Source organism: Muscardinus avellanarius (genome assembly GCF_963383645.1).
Source record: "Muscardinus avellanarius genome assembly, chromosome: 3".
Taxonomy (NCBI): domain Eukaryota; kingdom Metazoa; phylum Chordata; class Mammalia; order Rodentia; family Gliridae; genus Muscardinus; species Muscardinus avellanarius.
Genome location: NC_137788.1, coordinates 115,461,604 through 115,482,411, shown reverse-complemented (window position 1 = coordinate 115,482,411; position 20,808 = coordinate 115,461,604). Strand labels below are relative to the sequence as shown.

The following is a 20,808-nucleotide window of genomic DNA, read 5'->3' as shown; positions in this document are numbered from 1 at the left end:
CACACACCCCTCCACAATCCTCACTATTATCCTCTTTGCCAGGCTGTGGCTCCTCGCCCAGCACTCCCCACTGCCACCCCTGACATATCCCCAGGCCCCAGCCCACCCCTCCAGAGCCTCCCAGACCATCAGCCCTGCTGCATCCAAAATTATTTTATTGAATTTGCTGAGCATGCTGCACATTCCAAGAAAGGCCAGGGTGAGGCACTGCACTCCCTGCACACAGGGGAGACCCCGGCAGATCCCCCCCACCCACCCACCCCCCCCCCGCCCCCAGCCCGGGCTAGGGCTGAGGAGCATCACTTCATCCGGGGCTGCTTATCCGGGAAACCTTCGAAGAATTCGTTGCACATCATGGCGATGCAGGACAGGAAGACGCAGTACTCCTGGAAGTCCACCTCGTTGTCCCTGTTGTTATCCAAGTTGGTCATCAGCTTCTGGAACGCGGCCTCATCCGTCCTTTTCTGCGGGGAGAGAAGGGGCCAAGGGAGGGAACCTTGTGGCCAAGACCAGGCAGGTTTCGACCTGCAGCCCGGAGCTCAGGGAGGCTCCAGCCTTTCCATAGGGAGGCTTGGCTTTGGAATGCCAAGCTAAGCGGGAGGAGGGCGCTTCTTGGACCAGGAATTCTGAATATGTGGTGCAGCTGGGAATTGACGAAACCCCCATCTTTACCCCGGGTTGCTAATGACCCGACTAGATAATGGTCATAAAAGCAATGTATTAACAAATGAAAGACTTTTTCTTTTTTTTTTTTTTTTTGCCGTACTGGGGATGGAACCCAGGGGCATTCTACCTTCAAGCTACACTCCCAGCCCTGTTTTTTATTCTTTATTTTGAAACAGGGTCTCACTAAGTTGCAAAGGGCCTCACTAAGTAGCTGAGGCTGGCTGCAAACCGCCATCCTCAGGTCTCAGCCTCCCAAATGCTGGGATTGTAAGCGTGTGCCACCACACCCTGCTCTAAAAGACGTGTGTGTGTGTGTGTGTGTGTGTGTGTGTGTGTGTGTGTGTGTGTGTAAGCCCTTCAGCCTCCCAAATGCTGGGATTGTAAGCGTGTGCCACCACACCCTGCTCTAAAAGACGTGTGTGTGTGTGTGTGTGTGTGTGTGTGTGTGTGTGTGTGTGTAAGCCCTTCAGCCTCCCAAATGCTGGGATTGTAAGCGTGTGCCACCACACCCTGCTCTAAAAGACGTGCGTGTGTGTGTGTGTGTGTGTGTGCGTGTGTGTGTGTGCGCACGCGCACACCCTTCTACCTCCTGGCTACATTCCCAGACCTATTTTATACTTTTTTATTTGGAAACAGGGTCCCTCAGGCTAGCACGGCTAGCTTCCAACCTGCGTGATCCTCCTGTCTCTGCCTCCCAAGCGCGGGGATTACAAGCCTGCGCCACCACACCTGGCTCTGAAAGACATTTGAGATGGGCGTGGTGGCACACACCTGTAATCCCAGTACTTGGGAGGCTGAGACAGGAGGATTGCAGGTTAGAGACCAGCCTCAGCAATTTAGCTAGGCCCTCAGCAACTCAGTGAGACCCTGTTTCCAAATAAGCTAATAAAAAGGGCTAGGTGTGTAGCTCAGACGTAAAATACCCATGTTCAATCTTCAGTGCCACAAAAAGAAAACAAATTAAATGTTCTGTTTGGAGGGACAGTCTGTAAGGTCTGTGTCTCCCTAATTGTGTTCACATATAGAAACCCAAACATTGAGCCGAGCTTGGCAGCACACACTTGTAATCCCAATACTTGGGAGGCTGAGATGGGGGGATCGCAGGTTCAAAGCCAGCCTTGGCAATTTAGCAAGGCTCTGTGCAACCTAGTGAGACCTTGTTTTCAAATAAGAAATAAAATCAAGCTGGGAGTGTAGCTTGGAGGTAGAATGCCTCTGGGTTCAATTCCCAGTACCAAAAAAAATAAAAAATAATGCCAACATTGCCCACTGCTGGTGTGGTCTCTGCTGTAGACCGGTGAGAGACGGGTGTTCACTATTCTTTTGCCCCACGTAGCCAGAGCAAGCTCTCTGCCCACTCCCCTCCCCGTTTCTGCATCCTAGTGACAGATGCCAGCTGTAGTAACAGTTCTGCGGAACATCTGGAGTATGGCCCTTCCTCCTGGGGGATGCCCCACATGGAAGCACACCCGGGCCGCCGCACTCACCCCCAGGAAGCTGGGCAGCTCCCGGGTCAGCAGATCCTTTAGCTCTGACTTGTTGAGTTTGAACTTGTCTCCCTCCTTGCCCGAGTACTTGTGGAAGGTGGACACCATCGCGTCCAAGGCTTTCTCCAGGGGACTTGCCATCGCAGCAGTGGGACCTGGGGCAGGAGGCACTCAGGTAGCATCCACCCCGCCCCGCCCACTCCAGCCCCCCGGGAAGCCCAGAGAAGTAGGCTCAGCTCCTGGATGGGGTGGGGGTGCACGATGCGAGCCTCGGGCAGTGGACATTTGCGGGGTGGGCTATGCAGGTCCTGGAGATCGGGCCTCCCCAGGTCTGGCCTCAGCCACAACATTTTTCCAGCCCTCACTCAGCCACAGCGCCCCGCCCCGGCCCATTCTTCTCCCTCCCAGCACTGGGTGCGGCTGCTGGAGGCCTGCCCAGGGCCCGGCAGCGGAAAAAAACAGCTGCCTAGTGCCCAGCAACTGGCCCGGGGAGGGGCGGGGCGGGGTGGCCCAGGTGGGGTGCAAGGGAGCCTCTCTGGGCTGGGCGGCTGGGTGCCGGCAGAGGCTTAGGGCGCTGGCCATCCCGTCGTCTGAAGCCCACAGGTGACTTTGTTTTTTTCTTCCTGCATCTGAACGCGCACTTGCAGGCTCGTGCAACCAGAAAGCGCAAACCAGGGGGCCTAGCTGCGGGTCACACACACCGACATGCTGCGCAGCTATGCGTGCAAGCCAAGGCAGCCCAAGAAAGTTGTTTTTTCTCTCTCTTACATGCACACACGCACGACCCAGCCTCTGTATCAGGATCTCATATCTGCATCCATTTGGCCCCCACCAGCCTCCCCTTCTCCCGTCCCACACTCCGATGCCCCCACTGCAGTCAGAACAACTCACCAGACCAAAAGAGAGGAAGTGCTGAGGAGAGAGGTTTGGGGAGAGCCCAGCGGTCCGACCTATTTATACCCAGCCAGGCCCTGCCCATGCAGGGACGGGGGAGTGGATACTGCCCTCCTGCTGTGGGCTGACACCCCCTCACACACCAGCCCAACCCAGGAACCAAGTATCCATTCCTGGAGGCACAGCTGGGCGATAGGCGAGCCTCAGTGGGCACCACCCAATGTCCACAGCCCGGGTTGAGTTTTAGAGAGCTGGCGGAACCGGCAGTCTGTGCCTCAGGCTGGGGAACAGGGAGGGAGGTGCCCCCCTAGGCAGAAGGGAAAGGAGATGCAGGAGTGGGAGACGGCCCTGGTAATGTGATTGCCCAGGAAATGGGGGGACCCCAGGCCAAGGCTGCAGGTGGCGCAGGCAGCTCTGCTCCCCTCCCAGATGGCTCTCCGCTAGCTACCCAGAGTTAGATCCAGGGCAGGGATGGTGGGGGCTCAGCAAGGGCTCTGAGACACCCCAAAAGTGTCAATGGAAAAAGTCCCGGGGGGCGAAGTAATGGAGTTAGTGGGAATGAGGCGTGGGGCTCAGGGGAAGGACTGAAGGCTCCGAAATGCGTAAGGACAGGGCATGTAGGGTTGGCCTGGGTGTCAGGAATAAAGACTCTAAACTGGAATGGGAAAGTTGCAGGCGGAACAGAACAAATTGGGGGAGTCAGGAACAGGGTTAACTGCTCAGGAACTGTGCCAGGATCAGAAGTGGGTGAAGGCCTGCAGGGACGCTCTGACTCCCCTTTCTCAAGACCCCCACTTCCCGCTCCAACAGCAAGCACCCCGCCCTGGCTGGGAGCAAATAGACCGCCGCCCTAATCCTATTAGCGCCGCTCGACAGCTTCCCGCAGCCCCACCCCAGCCCCACCCTCCTCGTCGGAACATCCGGTCAAGAGGCGGGAGTGCCATCCTTGGGGAGCCCTCCGGCCCATCTTGTTAGCCCAGGGTGGGAGCTTCTCCCCCAAAGACTAGAGAGAGAAAGGGGGAAACAGGGTGAGTGGGAGACCGTCCGGCCGCCCCTGGGTGGAGCCCTCCCATTGACCCCACCCCTCCTGCCCGACCACAGACCACAGAGAACCGCGCACCGCAGCAGGATCCGAAACTGCCCTCGGGGTGCCGGGTAGAGCTCGGGCTCCTCCCTCAGCCTCCTTCCTCTGGTGGAAAAGACCAGAAAGGAGCTAAGACCTCAGCAGGACCCTGTCCCGAGGCCCAGCACGCCTTCTCTGAAGATCCAAACCAAGCCAAGCTGACGCCAGATGTTTATTAGGAGTTAAATGGCCTTTTCCCGACATGGCCCCATTAGTACAGGGGTCAGGGGGCCCCAGGACAGAAGCTGCTGTGTCTCCCTTCCACGCCCCCGGGAGGCCGCAGGAGCTGCTGGGCGTCCCGGGAAGGTCTGTGAGCCTCCGGGGCGAGCCCGGCGATTCCAGGTGGAAGGGGTGCAGGAGACAGGCCAGCGTGCCCCCGGCCTGGAAGCTACTGGGTGCAGGAGGGCTCCGGGGGACAGTCCTTGAAGTACTCGTGGCAGTAGAGACAGAGGCAGGCGAGCGAGCGCACGTACTCCGCAAAGTCCACCTCGCAGTCCTTGTTGGTGTCCAAGAAGCTCATGAACTTATTGTAGTCGCACTCTCGGAACTCGGTCTGCTCCAGGGCGGGAGAGGAGGCCCAGAGGCCCGGGATGAGGGCCCGCTTCCCTCCCTCCCATCCAGAGTGGGCTCCCCCATCCCAACCCACCCCGTCCTGGGGGCCCAGACTCAGCCTAGCCATCCTGACGCCCCCATTCTAGGCTCCTTAGTGACACCTCCTTTATCTATGCGCCAGGCATCCCTGAGCTCTCTCCAGATCCTCCCAAGCTTCTGCAAGCCAGCGGGAGTGATGGGCGCCCCATTTTACAGACAGGGAAACTGAGGCTCCAGCTGTGTCTGTTCCCTCCCTCGCATCTCCCGGCCACGGCCAAGCCTGTGCCCTGTGCTTCTGCTTGCGCTCACCGGAGTCCACGTAGGCAGCTCCTTCTGCAGCAGTTCCTTGAGCTCTGACTGGCAAAGCTTGTACTTGTCCCCACAGCGACCTGCATACTCCTGGAAGGTGCATATGATGGCAGCTACTGCCTGCTCCAGCGGCCGGGTCATCCTCGCTGTGGAACAAGGGTGAGACTTGATGCAGGGGTCCCGGACAGCCGCCTGCTCACCTCTGCCAGCCACCCCCTCACCTCTGCCCTCTGTGCTTCCCAGGGGCTGGGCCCTTTTCCTTTCTTCCTTCCTTCCTTCTTTCTTTCTTTCTGAAGACTGAGCCCAGGGATACCCTACCTCTAAGCTACATCCCCAGACTTTTTTTTTTATTACTTATTTATTTATTGTAGTACTGGGGATGGAACCTCGGGGCATTCTACCTCCAAGCTACACTCCCAGCCCTATTTTTTATTCTATATTTGAAAACCAGATCTCACTGAGTTGCAGAGGGCCTCATTAAGTAGCTGAGGCTGGCCGCGAACTGCAATCCTCCTGTCTCAGCCTTCCAAATGATAGGATTACAAGCGTGCGCTGCCACACCCGGCTATCTCTTTATTTTTAATGGCATTGGGGATTGGACTCAGAAGCATTCTACCTTCAAGCTACACCCTCAGCCCAAATTTATTTCTTATTTGGAAACAGGGTGTCGCTAGGTTGATGAGAGTCTCACTACTTGCTGAGGCTGTCCTCGAACCTGTGATCCTCCTGTCTCAGCTTCCCAAGTACTGGGATTACAGGTGTGTGCCACCATGCCTGACTTATTTTTTCTTTTAAAACAAGGTCTCACTAAGTTGCTAAGGGTATCACTGAGTTATTGAGGCTGTCCTCGAACCTGTAATCCTCCTATGTCAGACTCTCAAATCCTGGGATTACAGGTATGCACCATCATACCTAGCGCTATTTCCTATCTTAATTTCCAGGCTTCAGGTCACAGAAGCCCCTCTCCTCTGAGCAGCCCTCCCAGCCACCCCAACCCTCCTTATGGATTCTCCCACTGTCCCTCTTGTGATTTTCGAAACAGAAGTTTAGTTTTCTCAACATGAGCACAAACTCCTCAGGAAAATAATAGTCTGGCTGGGAGTGGTGGCGTACGCTTGTAATCTCCATACTTGGGAGGCTGAGACCCAAGGATCACAGGTTTGAGGCCAGCCTCAGCAACTTAGTGAGACTCTGTTTCAAAAATAGAATCAGAAGCCAGGCATGGTGGTGCATGCTTGTAATCCCAGTACTTGAGAGGCTGAGACAGGATCACAGGTCCTGTTACAGGAATGCAGCCTCAGTTACTCAGTGAGGCCTTCTATAATTTGGCAAGACCCCCCTGTTTCAAAATAAAGAATAAAAAGCTGGGCGTGGTGGCGCACACTTGTAATCCCAGCATTCGGGAGGCTGAGACAGGAGGATTGTGGTTCCCGGCCAGCCTCAGCTACTTAGTGAGGCCCTTTGCAACTCAGTGAGACTCTGTTGCAACAAAAAGACTAAAAAATTGGGTTGGGAGTGTAGCTCAGAAGTAGAATGCCCCTGGGTTTCATCCCTAATGCCGCAAAATAAATAAATAAATAAATATTATTAAAAAAAAATAGGGCTGGGCATGTAGCTCAGGGGAAGAATGCCCCTGGGTTCCATCCCCAGTGCTGCAAAAAAGAAAAAAAGTACAAAAATAAAAAATATAGCTGGGGGCATAGCTCAGAGGAGGAATGCCCCTGGGTTCTATCCCCAGTACTGCAAAAAAGAAGAAAAAAAAATTAATACGACTGGGGGTGTAGCTCAGAGGTAGAATGCACCTGGGTTCAATCCCCAGTACCACAAAAATAAATACATAAATACATAAATAATAGGCTGGGGTGTAGCTCGGAGGTAGAAGGCTCCTAGGTTTCATCCCTAGTAACACATACACACACACACACACACACACACACACACACACACACAGTAGTCCATCCCATATGGGGAACCCTGAGGATGCCCTGATTCTCACCTGTCTTTTCTCACGCCCAGTCCCCCAGGAATGACTCAGCCCCCCACTTGATGCCATCCCACAAGATGAATCCTAAAGGCTCCCTCCCCTTCCGGACCCCAGAGACCCTGCTTGTAGCAATTTGCACAGGAGGACCTTGCTGCCATTGGGTCCACCCCTGCCTTCCCCTCTGAATTCCAGGAAGCTCCCACCAAAACTGGAGTCACGCAAGCTGTACAACCCTGGGGCAGGGGCTAATGTCCCTCTGGATCTGCCAAGTGGGGTTAACCCCACCTCGCCCGCCTACTGGGGAACGGGCACCAGGCGGTCTCTGGAGAGATGGGCAGCTCAGCGCTGTCCTGGCCCCTGAGGATCTGGATATAGAAGGCTTTGTGGGGGGTACCCTGTTCTGGCAAAAGGAGAGCTCTTAATTCCCCTTAACCCACTGTCCCTCCCACCGCCCTTCCAGGAAGATGCCTGCCTGCAGCCTGGGGAAACCCTAGGCAGCCACAAAGGCCTCATGAGCCCAGTGACTCACTCCTGCTCCCCCGAGGCGACGGGAGCCTGGAACACAGAACACACATGGAGCAGGGTTGGAGTGAGGTGCAGAGGCGACATCCCGGGAGAGAAAAGGGCGAGTTCCAGGGAGTGAGGAGTCCCAGAGGAGCACAGCCCCCGCTCTGGACTCCTGCCAGCCTGCCAGGCGCCACCCTGTAGCTGTTTCCCTAGCTTAGGGCTTGAGACAGCCGGGAATCCTCTCTTCCCTGCATCCCTGGCCTGTTCCAGCCCATCCCAGAGTGTAGCAAGGAGACAGAGAAGCAGCAGGAAACTAGTCAAGAACTTCTAATGAGCCAGGCGTGGTGGCGCACGCTTGTAATCCCAGCATTCGGGAGGCTGAGACCTGGAGGATTGCGGTTCATGGACAGCCTCAGCTACTTAGTGAGGCCCTCTGCAACTCAGTGAGACCCGGTTTCAAAATAAAGAATAAAAAATAGGGCAGGGGGTGTAGTTCGGAGGTCAAATGCCCCTGGGTTCCATCCCAGACCCGCAAAAAAAAAAAATTTTTTTTTTGAGCCGGGCGTGGTGGCGCACATTTGTGATGCCAGCATTTGGAAGGTTGAGACAGGAGGACCACAGTTCGAGGCCAGCCTCAGCTATTTAGTGAGCCCCTCCGCAACTTAGTGAGACCCTGTTTTCAAATAAGAATACAAAAAGAATACAAAAGAGGGCTGGGGTTGAAGCTCAGAGGTAGAATTCCCCTGGGTTCCATCCTCAGTACTGAAAAAAAAAAAAAAAAAAAAGAACTTGGGAGGCTGAGACACTTCCTAGGATCACTTCGCAGACAGCCTCAGCTACTAAGTGAGGCCCTCCACAACTTAGTAAGACACTGTTTCAAAATAAAGAATAAGAGCCAGTCTGTGGTGGCGCACGCACGCTTGTAATCCCCGCGCTTGGGAGGCTGAGACAGGAGGATCGCACAGGTTCAAAGCCAGCCTCAGCTACTTATTGAAGCTCTCAATAACTTAGTGAGACTCTGTTTCAACATAAATAATAAAAAATAGGGCTGGGAGTATAGCCTAGAGGTAGAGGGCCCCCTGGGTTCCACCCCCAGTACCACAAAAAAAGAAAGAAAGAAAGAAAGAAAGAAAGAAAGAAAGAAAGAAAGAAAGAAAGAATAAGAAATAGGGCTGGGGTGGAGCTTGGAGCTAGAATGCCCCTAAGTTCCATCCCCAGCACCACAAAAGAAAAAAAAAAAAAAAAAAAGAACTTTTGGTCCATAGCCCCCCAACGCAGGACCGGACCTCAGCCCTGTGCACCGCCCAGCCCAAACTTCTCACTATACAAAAGAACCCCTGAGTCACCAAACTAGACTTGTCTTCCCCCACCCTGCTGTGGCCATTTCTCTGCCTCCAGGACCTGGGGTTTGACAGGCTGTTGGGGGGGGGTCCCCTGAGCTGCCCTCAAACCCACCCCAAGGAAGAGACTCTAGCAAGCAGCGCTCACCTCTGGTACTGGCGTTCCAGCTGTGAGAGCCTGGAGACAGGGCTCCCTATTTGTAGTCCCCCCAGGAATGAAGGGCATAATTATGGGGTTTCAAGTAGGTCAGCGCTGAAGCTGCCCCGGGGCTCACCTGCCTGCTTCCCCACCAGACACATTACAGGCCTCTCCGCCCACCTATGCACGCACACATCAAAGGCCTCAGAGGCTGCAGCAACCCCCTGCCCTCCCCAGAGCTGGGAACCCAGGACAGCCTCAGCCAACTGCCCAGGACTTCCTGCTTGAAGAGACAGGCTGGGCCCATCCGCTCACCCCCCCCAACCCATTTCTCCCCCTAGACACAAAGTGGGGAGACACTTTAGCCTCACCGAGGCTGCACCCCGGAGTTCCCAAACTGGGGGGAGAGGCATCAGGTAAAGCTCAGTTTGCACCTGGGAAGACAGGCCCATGAGATGCCTCTGTGCCTGGTTGAACTGCGTCCTCCCCTGGAGACGACAACTGTGGGTGTCTTGGAGGGTTAGGAGGAAGGTGTGTCCTCTCTACGGGTATTCAGGAAATCTGGGCTTGTGGTGTGTGTGTGTGTGTGTGTGTGTGTGTGTGTGTGTGTGTGTGTCATTGTGAATGGAACCCAGGGGCATTCTACCTCCAAGCTACACCCCCAGCTCTAATTTATTTTTATTTGGAAACAGGGCCTTGCTAGGTTGATGAGTCTCACTATTTGCTGAGGTTGGCCTCGAACCTGTGACCCTCCTGTCTCAGCCTCCCAAGTACTGGGATAGCAGGTGTGGGCCACCGTAGCCGGCAGTGGGCGTGTGTTTTCTTATCTCTCCATCCCAAGGGAGACATGCTACACAGTCTCAGATGCAGCTGGCTGCTGGCAGGAATTCCATGAGAGGTTTTGTTTTGCTTTATTTTGTGGAACTAGGGATTGAAGTCAGGGGCATTCTACCTCCAGCCCTATTTTTTATTCTTTATTTTGAAACAGAGTCTCACTAAGTTGCGAAGGGCCTCACTAAGCAGTTGCTCAGGCTGGCCACGAACCGCGATCCTCCTGTCTCAGCCTCCCAAGTACTAAATTACAAGCGTGCACCACCAATCCCGGGTTCATGAAAGACATTTTCCTCAGGGAAAAGGCAACTTTCCTTGCCGTCCTGGGAGGGGCAGGGGAAATCTCGGGTTCTAGCATTATGGGGGGGGGGGGAGGCTCCTACTTGCATAACCTCGACCTTCCCCAACCACCAAAGCCAAAGCCCAGGTTTGGCTCTTGACCAACACCCTGGGGGCATGGGGCCTGTTCACCGCCTTCATCTGCTCATTCCACACTGACATCTGTGCTTTGAAAAAAGATTATTTATTTATTTTTGTACTGGGGATTAAACCAAGGGACACACTACTCCAAACTACACCCTCAAGCCCTTTGAGCGAGTGGTGTACGTGTGTGTGTTACTGGAGATTAAACCCAGAGGCATTCTATCTTCAAGCTATACCCCAGCCCAATTTTATTTCTTATTTAGAAACAGGATCTTGCAGCCGGGCGTGGTGGCCCATGCTGGTAGTCCCAGTACTTGGGAGGCTAAGACAGGAGAATCACAGGTTCGCGGCCAGCCTCAGCTACTTAATGAGGCCCTCCGCAGCTTAGTGAGACCCTATTTAAAAATAAAGAATAAGCCGGGCATGGTGGCGCATGCTTGTAATCCCCGCTCTTGGGAAGTGGAGACAGGAGTCATCGCGCAGGTTCGAAGCCAGCCTTGATGGCTTAAGAGACCCTGTTTCCATATAAAAAAATATATATATATAAGAGACTTCCGGGAAGATGGCGACCGAGAAAAGCGGGGCTTAAGAGTCCCGCTAACAATCAATCTCCATTACCACAAAAAGAGCGCCTTTCATAGCCAGAAAACACCATCACCAGAAAAACAAAAAAACCACCAGGCTCCAGAGAGAAAGCGGACTGAGTACAGAGCTCAGGGCCACAGAGGAGACACTCGCGCCCGAGGACGCGGCAGCAGCGCCATACTGCCGGCGGCAGCGGCGAACTCAACGGACGGCTACAGCAAGCCAGGTGAGCCGCTGCGGAACAGCCAGGTGGGATCTTTCGGCGCAGACAGCATTTAAAGTTCCCAGTGGCTGAGCTCAGCACACGCTGCAGGGATTCAGAGTGGAAATCAAAACCAGAGAAGAAAAAATACCCCAGCCTCATGGCCGAGGGCGTGGCAGAGGCGCCATATTGCCACCGGCGGCGGCAGCAGCAGTGAATTCACCGAGTCCAGTACAGCTACATATGCGTACTCAAGAACAGTGAGTCAAATTGCGGGCCACAGAGGAGAAATCGCAGTATTGAGCCTCCTGGGACTTGACCCAGTGAGGGAGTGATGGTGGCAGAGATATCACACCATAGGAGAACGTGCAACCTGGCACCCCCCATAGTTTAAAGCAGCCTCTATCGACTCCCTGGGTCAGAGACTCTGTGATACAACCCAGTAAAGGAGTAGTGGGGTCTGAGATAATACAGACTCGAGATCCAGAGCACCTTAAGTGAAGCCATAGTGACCCAAGGGAAGAACCCAGAGAAGGCACAAACCTCCGAAATCATGGGAAAGAGGAATAACACTGGAGTAATGAATGTGCACAACCCCACAACATCAGAACCTGATAAAACAGAAAATCAGAGATTTCTAGAAGATCAAATCAGGAAAATAACTGTAGAAATAATAGAGGTGCTTCGAAAAGAACTCAGAGAGAGCCAAAAAGAGATAAAGGATGCAATTAATGAAGTAAAGGCCTCAATTCAAAGCACAAACAACCGATTAGACCACATGGGGAACAGAATCTCACTCTTAGAAGATGAGCAATCCAAAAATGAATGCATAGTTTCTAATCTAGAAAAAAATATCCAACAGCAGGAATCTGACATTGAAGATATATGGGCCCATCTTAAGAGAGCTAACCTAAGAATAATTGGAATAGAGGAGGGAAAAGAAAGTGATACCAAAGGGATCAACAATCTCTTCAAGGAAGTAATAGCAGAAAATTTTCCAAATATAGAGCAAGAGGTTGATACACAGATCCAGGAAACTTATAGAACTCCCTTTATACAGGATCGGAGAAGAGGATCCCCACGCCATATAATTGTCAAAATGACCAATGTAGAAGCCAAGCAGAGAATCTTAAAGGCAACAAAAACAAAGGGCCAACTGACATTCAGAGGCAAACCAATTAGAATCACTCCAGACTTCCCAAACCAAGTCATGAGAGCCAGAAGGGCTTGGAGTAACATATTCCAAACTCTGAAAGAAAACAACTTCCAGCCAAAAATTTCCTATCCAGCAAAACTTTCTATCAAATTAGATGGAGAAATAAGAAGCTTCCATGACAAACAGAAACTGAAGGAATTTATGTCTTCAAAACCAGCGCTAGAGAAAATACTCAAAGAGATTAACTACAAAGAAGAAATAGGTAACACTCACCAGAACCAGAGAAACAAGAGTTTCCATCCAACAGACAACTAAGATTGGTTATCTGTGGAGATTCATTATTTATGTTAGTCTTTTACCTATCTCTAAGTTGTATTGTTTGCCTTTATTGTTGTTAATTTTTAGGATTTCTAGTTGGAATATTAATATACCTTCAGATATAGCATTTGGAAATATTTTATCCAATTCTATTAGTAACTTTTAAATGTTTACATTGTCTTTGGATATACAATATTTTCTTTTATTTTTTAGGGAGTTTGTATATTCTTCTGTTGCCTGTGCCATTGAAATCATATCCAAGAAATCACTGCCAATTTCAATGTTGTGAGGTTTTATGACCCAGATTTTCTCCTAAAAGTTTATAGTCTTAAGATTTATATTTAGGTCTTTTATCTATTTTGAGTTAATACTTGTATATGGGATTAGGTAAAGGTCCAATTTTATTCTTTTCCATGTAATTATTATTTTTCAACAATATTTAGTTAAAAGATTATTATTTCCACCACCAAATGTTCGTGGAAACCTTGTCAAAAATAACTTGACAATATAGGGAAAAATTTAGCTCTAGGCTTGTATTTAACTCTAATGGTCTATATATCTGCCTTTAGAACAGTACTACACTGTTTCAATTATTGTAGCTTTATATGGTTTGAAATCAGAAAATATATATCTGCTAGCTTTGTTCTTTTTCAAGATCGTTTTGGGTATCTAGAATTCATATTCCATATTAGGATAGATTTTTTTCTGAAAAATAAATATATAAATATATGATAGTTTCACCTAAAAAAACAGAAAAAAATATGCTCTAGTAAGAAAGAAAGCAAAAAGAAATATTGAAATGCTATCTTTAAATCATCAAACGCTTGGTATCAGACAAATGAAACTGTTATGTGAGATTATCATTTTTAATTATGGATAAATTGCTATAATACTAGATGTCAACCACTAAGCCAAGCATGGGAAGGAGGGATGGGGAGAGAATGGGGTGGGGATCGGGTGGGGGCTGACTGGGCGATGTGTGCATGTATGTCTACAAAAGTTTGTATCCCACTATGATGTATGAATACAGTGCACCAATAAAATAAAATTAAAAAAATATATATATATATAAAAATAGGTCTGGGAGTGTAGCCTGGAGGTAGAAGGGTTTCCAGGAACCCCAGTACCACCAAAAAAATACAAATAAAATAATAAAATAAAGAATAGAAAAGAGGGCTGGGGAGCTGGGCATGGTGACGCACGCTTGTAATCCAAGCATTCCAGAGGCTGAGACCAGAGGATCGCGGTTCGCAGACAGCCTCAGCTACTTAGTGAGGCCCTTCCCAACTCAGTGAGACCCTGTTTCAAAATAAAGAATAAAAAAGAGGGTTGGGGGTGTAGCTCGGAGGTAGAATTCCCCTGGGTTCCATCTCCAGTACCACAAATAAATAAATAAATAAATAACCTTGACCTCACCCCTGGTGCAGCACCGACCTGGGCCGTCACCTCGCTGAGCCATGGAGGCAGAGCTGTGATTAGCCATGTTTTATGGGCAAGGAGTTATGGGTAGAGGATGGGGGTGGAGGCAGAGGACAGCCATGCCGCAGAAGTGGGGCCAGAATGAGCCAGCAATTAATTGAGTTTTAGGTCAATCGGGTCTTCCCGCCCGCGTTGACCTGCCTCTGCCACCAGCCCCTTAAGCAGGTCACCTCCGTGCTGCGGCCTCATTTGCCTCGTCTGTTAATGGGGGGACAGTAATGACCTCATAGGGTTGTTGTGGGGCTTAAGTGAGTCAATATACACCAAGCTCAGGGAACAACAGTCGCTCACACACCGGCAGGGCTTGGTCAGAGGTGACCAACAGGCGGTAACTAGCAAGCGGCAGGTCCCTAAGCCAGTTCTCAGTCGCAGGAGTACGGGCCCTGGGGGTCTAGCCACAGCAAGGCAGGTCCCTGCTCAAGGAGGTAGCCGTCTAGTGAGGGATGTAATGTCCATGGCCTGGTCATTCCAGAAGTAAAAGAAAATGGCCTTGGGGCAAGGCTGATTTATATGGTGCTCTTTCCCACGGGACATGGCTGCACCTTCCTGGGATGCAGCAACCTCGCCTGGCACTGGGAGAGACCAGGCGGACCACAAGGGCAGGCGTTCACTCGAGGAAGCCATAGTTGAGGGGCAGCTAGGGAAACAGAGAGGTCTGGGTTCAGACACTTGGGGGTTGAAGGACTGTCGTGGAAAGAACCCCAAACTACACACCTGACCTCAGAACGGCCAGGCCCTTACCCTATGAGAACCTTCCTTTCCTTACCTCTAAAATAGCTTGGGAGGCTGAGACAGGAGGATCGCACAGGTTCGAAGCCAGCCTCAACTACTTAGTGAGGCTGCCCACAACTCAGCGAGACTCTATTTCACAACAGAGGACGACCTTAGCCTGGCATGGTGGCCTCAGCTACTTAGTGAGGCTCTCAGCAACTTAGTGAGACCCTGTTTCCAAATAAAGTATAAAATAGGTCTGGGAGTTTAGCCTGGAGGTAGAAAAGCCCCTGAGTTCCACCCCCAGTACCAAAAAAAAAAAAAATAGAGGATGACCTCAAACCTGCCATCCTACCATCTCAGCCTCCTAAGTGCCGGAGTTACAGGCTTGAGCCACCATGCCCAACCGCACTTGCTGTTTCTGTGGACAATGTCAGGGCGTTGTCTCTGAGTCCCCTATGTGGGGGTCAGCCTGTCCCTACCAGGTCACCTTTGCCTGCCTTCTGCAACCACATTTACAGAGGACTGGGCTGCTACTCCTCTTCTGTGTCCTCCTCAACTCCTCCTCCTCCTCCTCCTCCTCCTCCTCCTCCTCCTCCTCCTCCTCCTCCTTCTTCTCCTTCTTCTTCTCTCTCCTCCTTCTCCTTCTTCTTCTCCTTCTTTCCTCCTCCTCCTCCTCCTCCTTTTTTTTTTTTTTTGCCATACTGGGGATGGAACCCAGGGACATCCTGCCTCCAAGCTACACCCCCAGCCCTATTTTTTATACTTCTTTTTTTTACTTATTTTTGAAGTACTGGGGATGGAACCCAGGGGCCTTCTACCTCCGAGCTACACTCCCAGTCTTATATTTTATTCTCTATTTAGAAACAGGATCTCACTGAGTTGCAAAGGACCTCACTAAGTGGCTGAGGCTGGCCACGATCCGCAATCCTCCTGTCTCAGCCTCCCAAATGCTAGGATTACAAGCATGTGCCACCACGCCCGGCTCCTTCAACTCTTCTTAGGTGAGAGAATCATCCTGCCCTACTGGGAGCTCTTTTGCAGGGTCTATCCTGAATTCTCTTTTCTGAAGTCGCTCTAAATGTGCACCCCTGAGCTGCCCCTCCAAGGCCTGAATAGAGACTACTCTCCTCCCTCCTCGCCGTCCACTGCCCACACACTCAGGCTGAGCCCAGTCCCCTTGGCCTCTCATTTCCAGAGCCCCCCTGCAGATGGGGGACTGACCGCTGAGAAATGCACGGTACCTGGAGGGCTCTCCTCCTTGAAGGAGCAGCAGGCAGCCATGTAAAGGGCAGGCACAGATTCTATCAAACCTGGCAGCACTTCTTACAACACCCACCCTCTCTCTCCCTCATCCCGTCCCACTATCTCCACCATCGCCTCGCCTCACCAAGGCGCTGGAAACTGCATCACCCCTGGAAGGTCAACATCTGGTCCTGCACCTCGGGGAGAAACGAGCGTTCTAAGCCCCTGGACGTTTCTGTGCACTTGTGCCAAGTCAGCCTGGACCCCGAGGTGACCTGCCCTGACCCCACGGCCCCACGGGGACCAGGAACCTTAGCAAATTGATTGATCTCCTTTCTCAGCTTCCGAGCCAAGGCCGAGGGAAGTAGAAGAGGTATTTGGTTCCTGGAGCGAGGGTCGTGGTCAGGGAGGCCTTGGCTACGGAGTTAATACTTCTGCTTGTTTGGGGATATGCTTTTGTTTTGTTTTGCTTTGCTTTGCTTCTGTTCTAGAGATTGAAATCCAGGATCTTCTACCTAGGAGCTACAACCCCAGTTCTTTTTATTTATTATATTTTATTTTTATTTTTTATTTATTATTGTTTTTGGTGGTACTGGGCTTGGAACCCTTCTACCTCCGGGCTATACTCCCAGACATATTTTATATTTTATTTGGAAACAGGGTCTCTGAAACCAGCTGAGGCTGGCTTCGAACCTGCGGGATCCTCCTGTCTCCGCCTCCCAAGCGCAGGGATTACAAGCGTGCGCCACCACGCCCAGTTTTTTTTTTTTTTTAAACAGGGTCTCACCGGGTGTGGTGGCGCACGCCTGTAATTCCAGTGCTTGGGAGGCAGAGACAGGAGAATTGCACAGGTTCGAAGCCAGTCTCAGCTACTTAGTGAGGCTCTTAGCAATTTAGTGAGACCCTGTTTCCAAATAAAATATATTTTTTAAAAAAAGGGTCTAGGGCCGGGCGTGGTGGCGCATGCTTGTAATCCCCGCGCTTGGGAGGCGGAGACAGGAGGATTGCGCAGGTTCGAAGCCAGCCGCGCTGGCGTAAGAGACCCTGTTTCAAAAATATAAAATAGGTCTGGGAATGGAGCCTGGAGGTAGAAGGACTTCCAGGAACCCCAGTACCACCACCAAAAAAAAAAGGGGGGGTCTGGGAGTATAGCCCAGAGGTAGAAAGCCCCTGGGTTCCATCCCCAGAACAACCAAAAAAAAAAAAAAAACAGAGTCTCACTAAGTTGCTAAGGCTAAGGCTGTCCTTGAACCTGTGATCCTCCTGTCTCCATCTCCAAGTACAGCTCTTTCTTTCTTTCTTTCTTTCTTCCTTTCTTCCTTTTTTTTTTCTTTTTTTTTTTTTTTTTGCAGTACTGATGGTGGAACCCAGGGGCATTCCACCTCCAAGATATACCCCAGTCCTATTTTTATTCTTTATTTTTTAAACAGGGTCTCACTAGCCGGGCGTGGTGGCGCACGCTTGTAATCCCCTAGCTTGGGAGGCGGAGACAGGAGGATCGCGCCCGTTCGAAGCCAGCCGCGCTGGCTTACGAGACTCTGTTTCAAAATATAAAAAAATAGGTCTGGGAGTGTAGCCCGGAGGTAGATGGGCTTCCAGGAACCCCAGTACCACCAAAAAAAAAAAAAAAAACAGGGTCTCACTGAGTTGCAGAGGGCCTCACTAAGTAGCTGAGGTTGTCAGCAAACCACGATCCTCCAGTCTCAGCCTCCCGAATGCTGGGATTACAAGCGTTGCCCCCACACTCGGCTTCTGAAGACTCTTCTCCTGCACGCAGGTCAAGTGCTGACGCTGGTCAGCCTCCCTCAGCCTCTCTTTCCTCGTCTGCCCCGCTCAAAAACAAAATAGAACATCCCATGTCGAATGTTGTTGTGAGGATTCACCCAGGTAATGCTTGAGGGCAGAGCAGGGCGCCGGGCCATGGCGGGGAGGTGCCTGGTCTCAGGCTCCCCATCTGTAAAAGGGGCTAATGATAGACAGCTCCTCCTGGGTGGCCATGAAGCCAAAATGACAGTGTGCACCAAAGGAGCTTTCAGAGCTACCGTGGAAATGTTAATGACCATCATCAGGTTTCCTGGCCTGTGTTTACTGGCTCCTGTCCCACAGGGAACCAGGAAGGTGGGCTTCTCTCTTTTTTTTATTGCCACAAAAAGAGGCCATTGGTCCTTGGCCTGTCCAGCCTTGCCTCACCAGCCACAGATGTGCGGGTTACGCAGAACAGCGCCTTCGCTCCTGCCCACCTCTGGAGAACTCCATCCGAGCGACTCTGTAAGTGGTCCCCAAGCAGCAGGGCTCCTGAGGAAAGTAAGAAGATACTGGGGGTGCACGCCTGGGTTTTCATTTCTTTCTTTTTTTGTGTGGCAATGGGGATGGAACCCAGGGGCATTCTATTTCTGACCTATACCCCAGCCCCCCCCCTTTTCTTTGCCGTACTGGGGATGGGACCCAGGGGCATTTTAGCTTCGAGCTACACCCCCAGACCTATTTCTTATTCTTTATTTTAAAACAGGGTCTCACTGCTGGGCGTGGTGGCGCACGCTTGTAATCCCCGTGCTTGGGAGACGGAGACAGGAGGATCGCTCAGGTTCGAAGCCAGCCTCACTGGCTTAAGAGACCTTCTTTCCAAATAAAAATATAAAAATGGGTCTGGGAGTGTAGCCCGGAGGTAGAAGGGTTTCCAGGAACCCCAGTACTACAAAAAAAAAAAAAAAAAAAAAACCAGGGTCTCACTGACTTGCAAAGGGCCTAAGTAGCTGAGGCTGCCCTCGAATATCGATCCTCTTATCTCAGCCTCCTGGCTTGTGGGTTCCATTTCCATCCCATCTCTTAGTTCATAGATAACAAAACCCTGGGCTTCCCTTCGAGTGATTCCTTAAGAAGCTACGGACCCTGAGGGGCTCAGGAGGCACATACGTGTGCTGTGCACATGGAAGGGCATAAATTTTAATAACCAGAAAACAGACTGTGATATATGGTGTCCAAAGATGGTCACCATCGATTTTAAACCTGCTACACCTTGCCTTATGAGGTTATCTGGTCCCCCTCTCCTTGAATCTGAGCCAGCCTTCAGGACCTATTTGGTTGTTTGGTGTTTTGCCTTTGCTACTGGGAATTGAATCCAGGGGCATTCTACCTCTGAGCTACACCCAGCCCTTTTTATTGTTTAATTTAATTTAATTTAATTTAGTTTATTTATTTTTTGGTGGTACTGGGAGTGGAACACAGGGGCTTTCTACCTCCAGGTATACTCCCAGACATTTATTTATTTATTTATTTATTTATTTATTTATTTATTTATTTTGCAGGTCTGGGGACAGGACCCAGGAGCATTTGACCTCCAAGCTACATCCCCTACCCTATTTTTTTATTCTTTATTTTGAAACCAGGTCTCACTACGTTGCAGAGGGCCTCACTAAGTAGCTGAGGCTGTCCGCGAACCACGATCCTCCTGTCTTAGCCTCCCAAATGCTGGGATTACAAGCGTGCGCCACCATGCCTGGCTTATATTTTACTTGGAAACAGGGTCTCACTAAATTGCTGAGATCCTCACTCAGTAGCCGAGGCTGGCTTCGAACCTGTGCTATCCTCCTGTCTCAGTCTCCTAAACGCAGGGATTACAAGCGTGCACCACGACACCTGGATTAATTTTATTTTATTTTTAAAAGAAGTCTCCCAGCTGGGCATGGTGGCGCACATTTGTAATCCCAGCATTCAGGAGGCCGAGACCTGGAGGATCGCGGTTCGAGGCCAGCCTCAGCTACTTAGTGAGGCCCTTTGCAACTCAGTGAGACCCTGTTTCAAAATAAAGAATAAAAAATAGAGCTGGGGTGGAGTTCGGAGGAAGAATGTCCTTGCCCCCATCCCCAGCACTGCAAAAATAAATAAATAAAAGTGGAGACACGAACCCCCAAATGCATCTCTCTCACTCTGGAGACAGCCCACATTCTCCCTTCAATGTGCATTTCTTGATTTCCTAAAATAGATCTCTGCAGCTCTGCCCTTTGGGACATTCTTTTCTAACCTGTGGTCCAAGACATGATAGGATCTACCAAGAAAAAGAACATAAAGCCAGGCATGGTGGCACAGGCCTGTCACCCCCAATACTTGGGAGGCTGAGACAGGAGTCTCATAGGTTCTAGACCAGCCTCAGCACCAAGCAAGACTCCCAGCAGCCGAGCATGATCCTGCTTCCAAACAAAACATAAAAAGATGGAATGCCCCTGGATTAAATCTCCAGTACCAAAACCAAGACAAAAGAAAGACAAAAGAAAAATAACGTAAAATGTGAAATTGGACGAAGATTAAAAAAACAATAAGGATCTAGCCTTTAAAAAAAATAAATAACAAGGACCTAGCCTTTTAAGCTGGAAAATTGGTAAACCTTATTCGCAAGGCCACAGTGTATCTGGCCAGACTGTCACCTGACACCTTAGGGTGCAAAATGGTGACAACCCGGCCTATAGCTTGAGAGGAAGGGCAAAAATAAATAAATAAATAAATAAATAAATAAATAAATAAATAAATAAAATGTTGGCCTGAGCTGGCTCTTAGGAATTTCAGCGCTGATCAACAGGGAAGGAATGCACTCAAAACAGAGCTCGCCAATCTGGAAGCAATATACAAAAATAAAGACAGCTGCTCTAAAAACAAGTCCAGTGCCCAGGGCCTGTAATCTGAAGGAGCCCGTAAAACAAACTTCTGCAGGGCTGGTCAGCACATTTCTATCTCCTAAGCATCTCTTCACTCCACTTGCTGCTCACAGTATTGAAAGCTAAGCCGCCGGGCGTGGGGGTGCACGCCTGGAATCCCAGCGCTTGG

The 20,808-nt window shown here is 50.7% G+C and overlaps 2 protein-coding genes across 2 annotated transcripts; both read right to left on the bottom strand.

Annotated features, from left to right (window-relative positions):
- Nucleotides 1-288: 288 nt before the first annotated feature.
- LOC308260688 (protein S100-A4) lies at nucleotides 289-3,070 on the bottom strand. The gene is made up of 3 exons (XM_080692154.1): nucleotides 3,045-3,070; nucleotides 2,154-2,308; nucleotides 289-464 (listed from the first exon to the last, which is right to left on the bottom strand). The coding sequence occupies exons 2-3, from the start codon at nucleotides 2,292-2,294 to the stop codon at nucleotides 300-302; spliced, it is 306 nt and encodes a 101-aa protein (XP_080548280.1). The 5' UTR covers nucleotides 2,295-2,308; nucleotides 3,045-3,070; the 3' UTR covers nucleotides 289-299.
- Nucleotides 3,071-4,558: 1,488 nt separating this feature from the next.
- On the bottom strand, nucleotides 4,559-5,211 carry S100A3 (S100 calcium binding protein A3; the record flags this gene model as incomplete). The annotated part of the gene is made up of 2 exons (XM_080690719.1): nucleotides 4,559-4,723; nucleotides 5,071-5,211. The coding sequence occupies 2 exons, from the start codon at nucleotides 5,209-5,211 to the stop codon at nucleotides 4,559-4,561; spliced, it is 306 nt and encodes a 101-aa protein (XP_080546845.1).
- Nucleotides 5,212-20,808: the final 15,597 nt, after the last annotated feature.

Coding starts and splice junctions, on each gene's coding strand:
- LOC308260688 (XM_080692154.1), bottom strand. CDS start 2,294: ATGGCAAGTCCCCTGGAGAAAGCCTTGGACGCGATGGTGTCCACCTTC. Junction 465..2,153: donor AGCTGCCCAGCTTCCTGGGG/GTGAGTGCGGCG, acceptor CTCTCCCCGCAG/AAAAGGACGGATGAGGCCGC.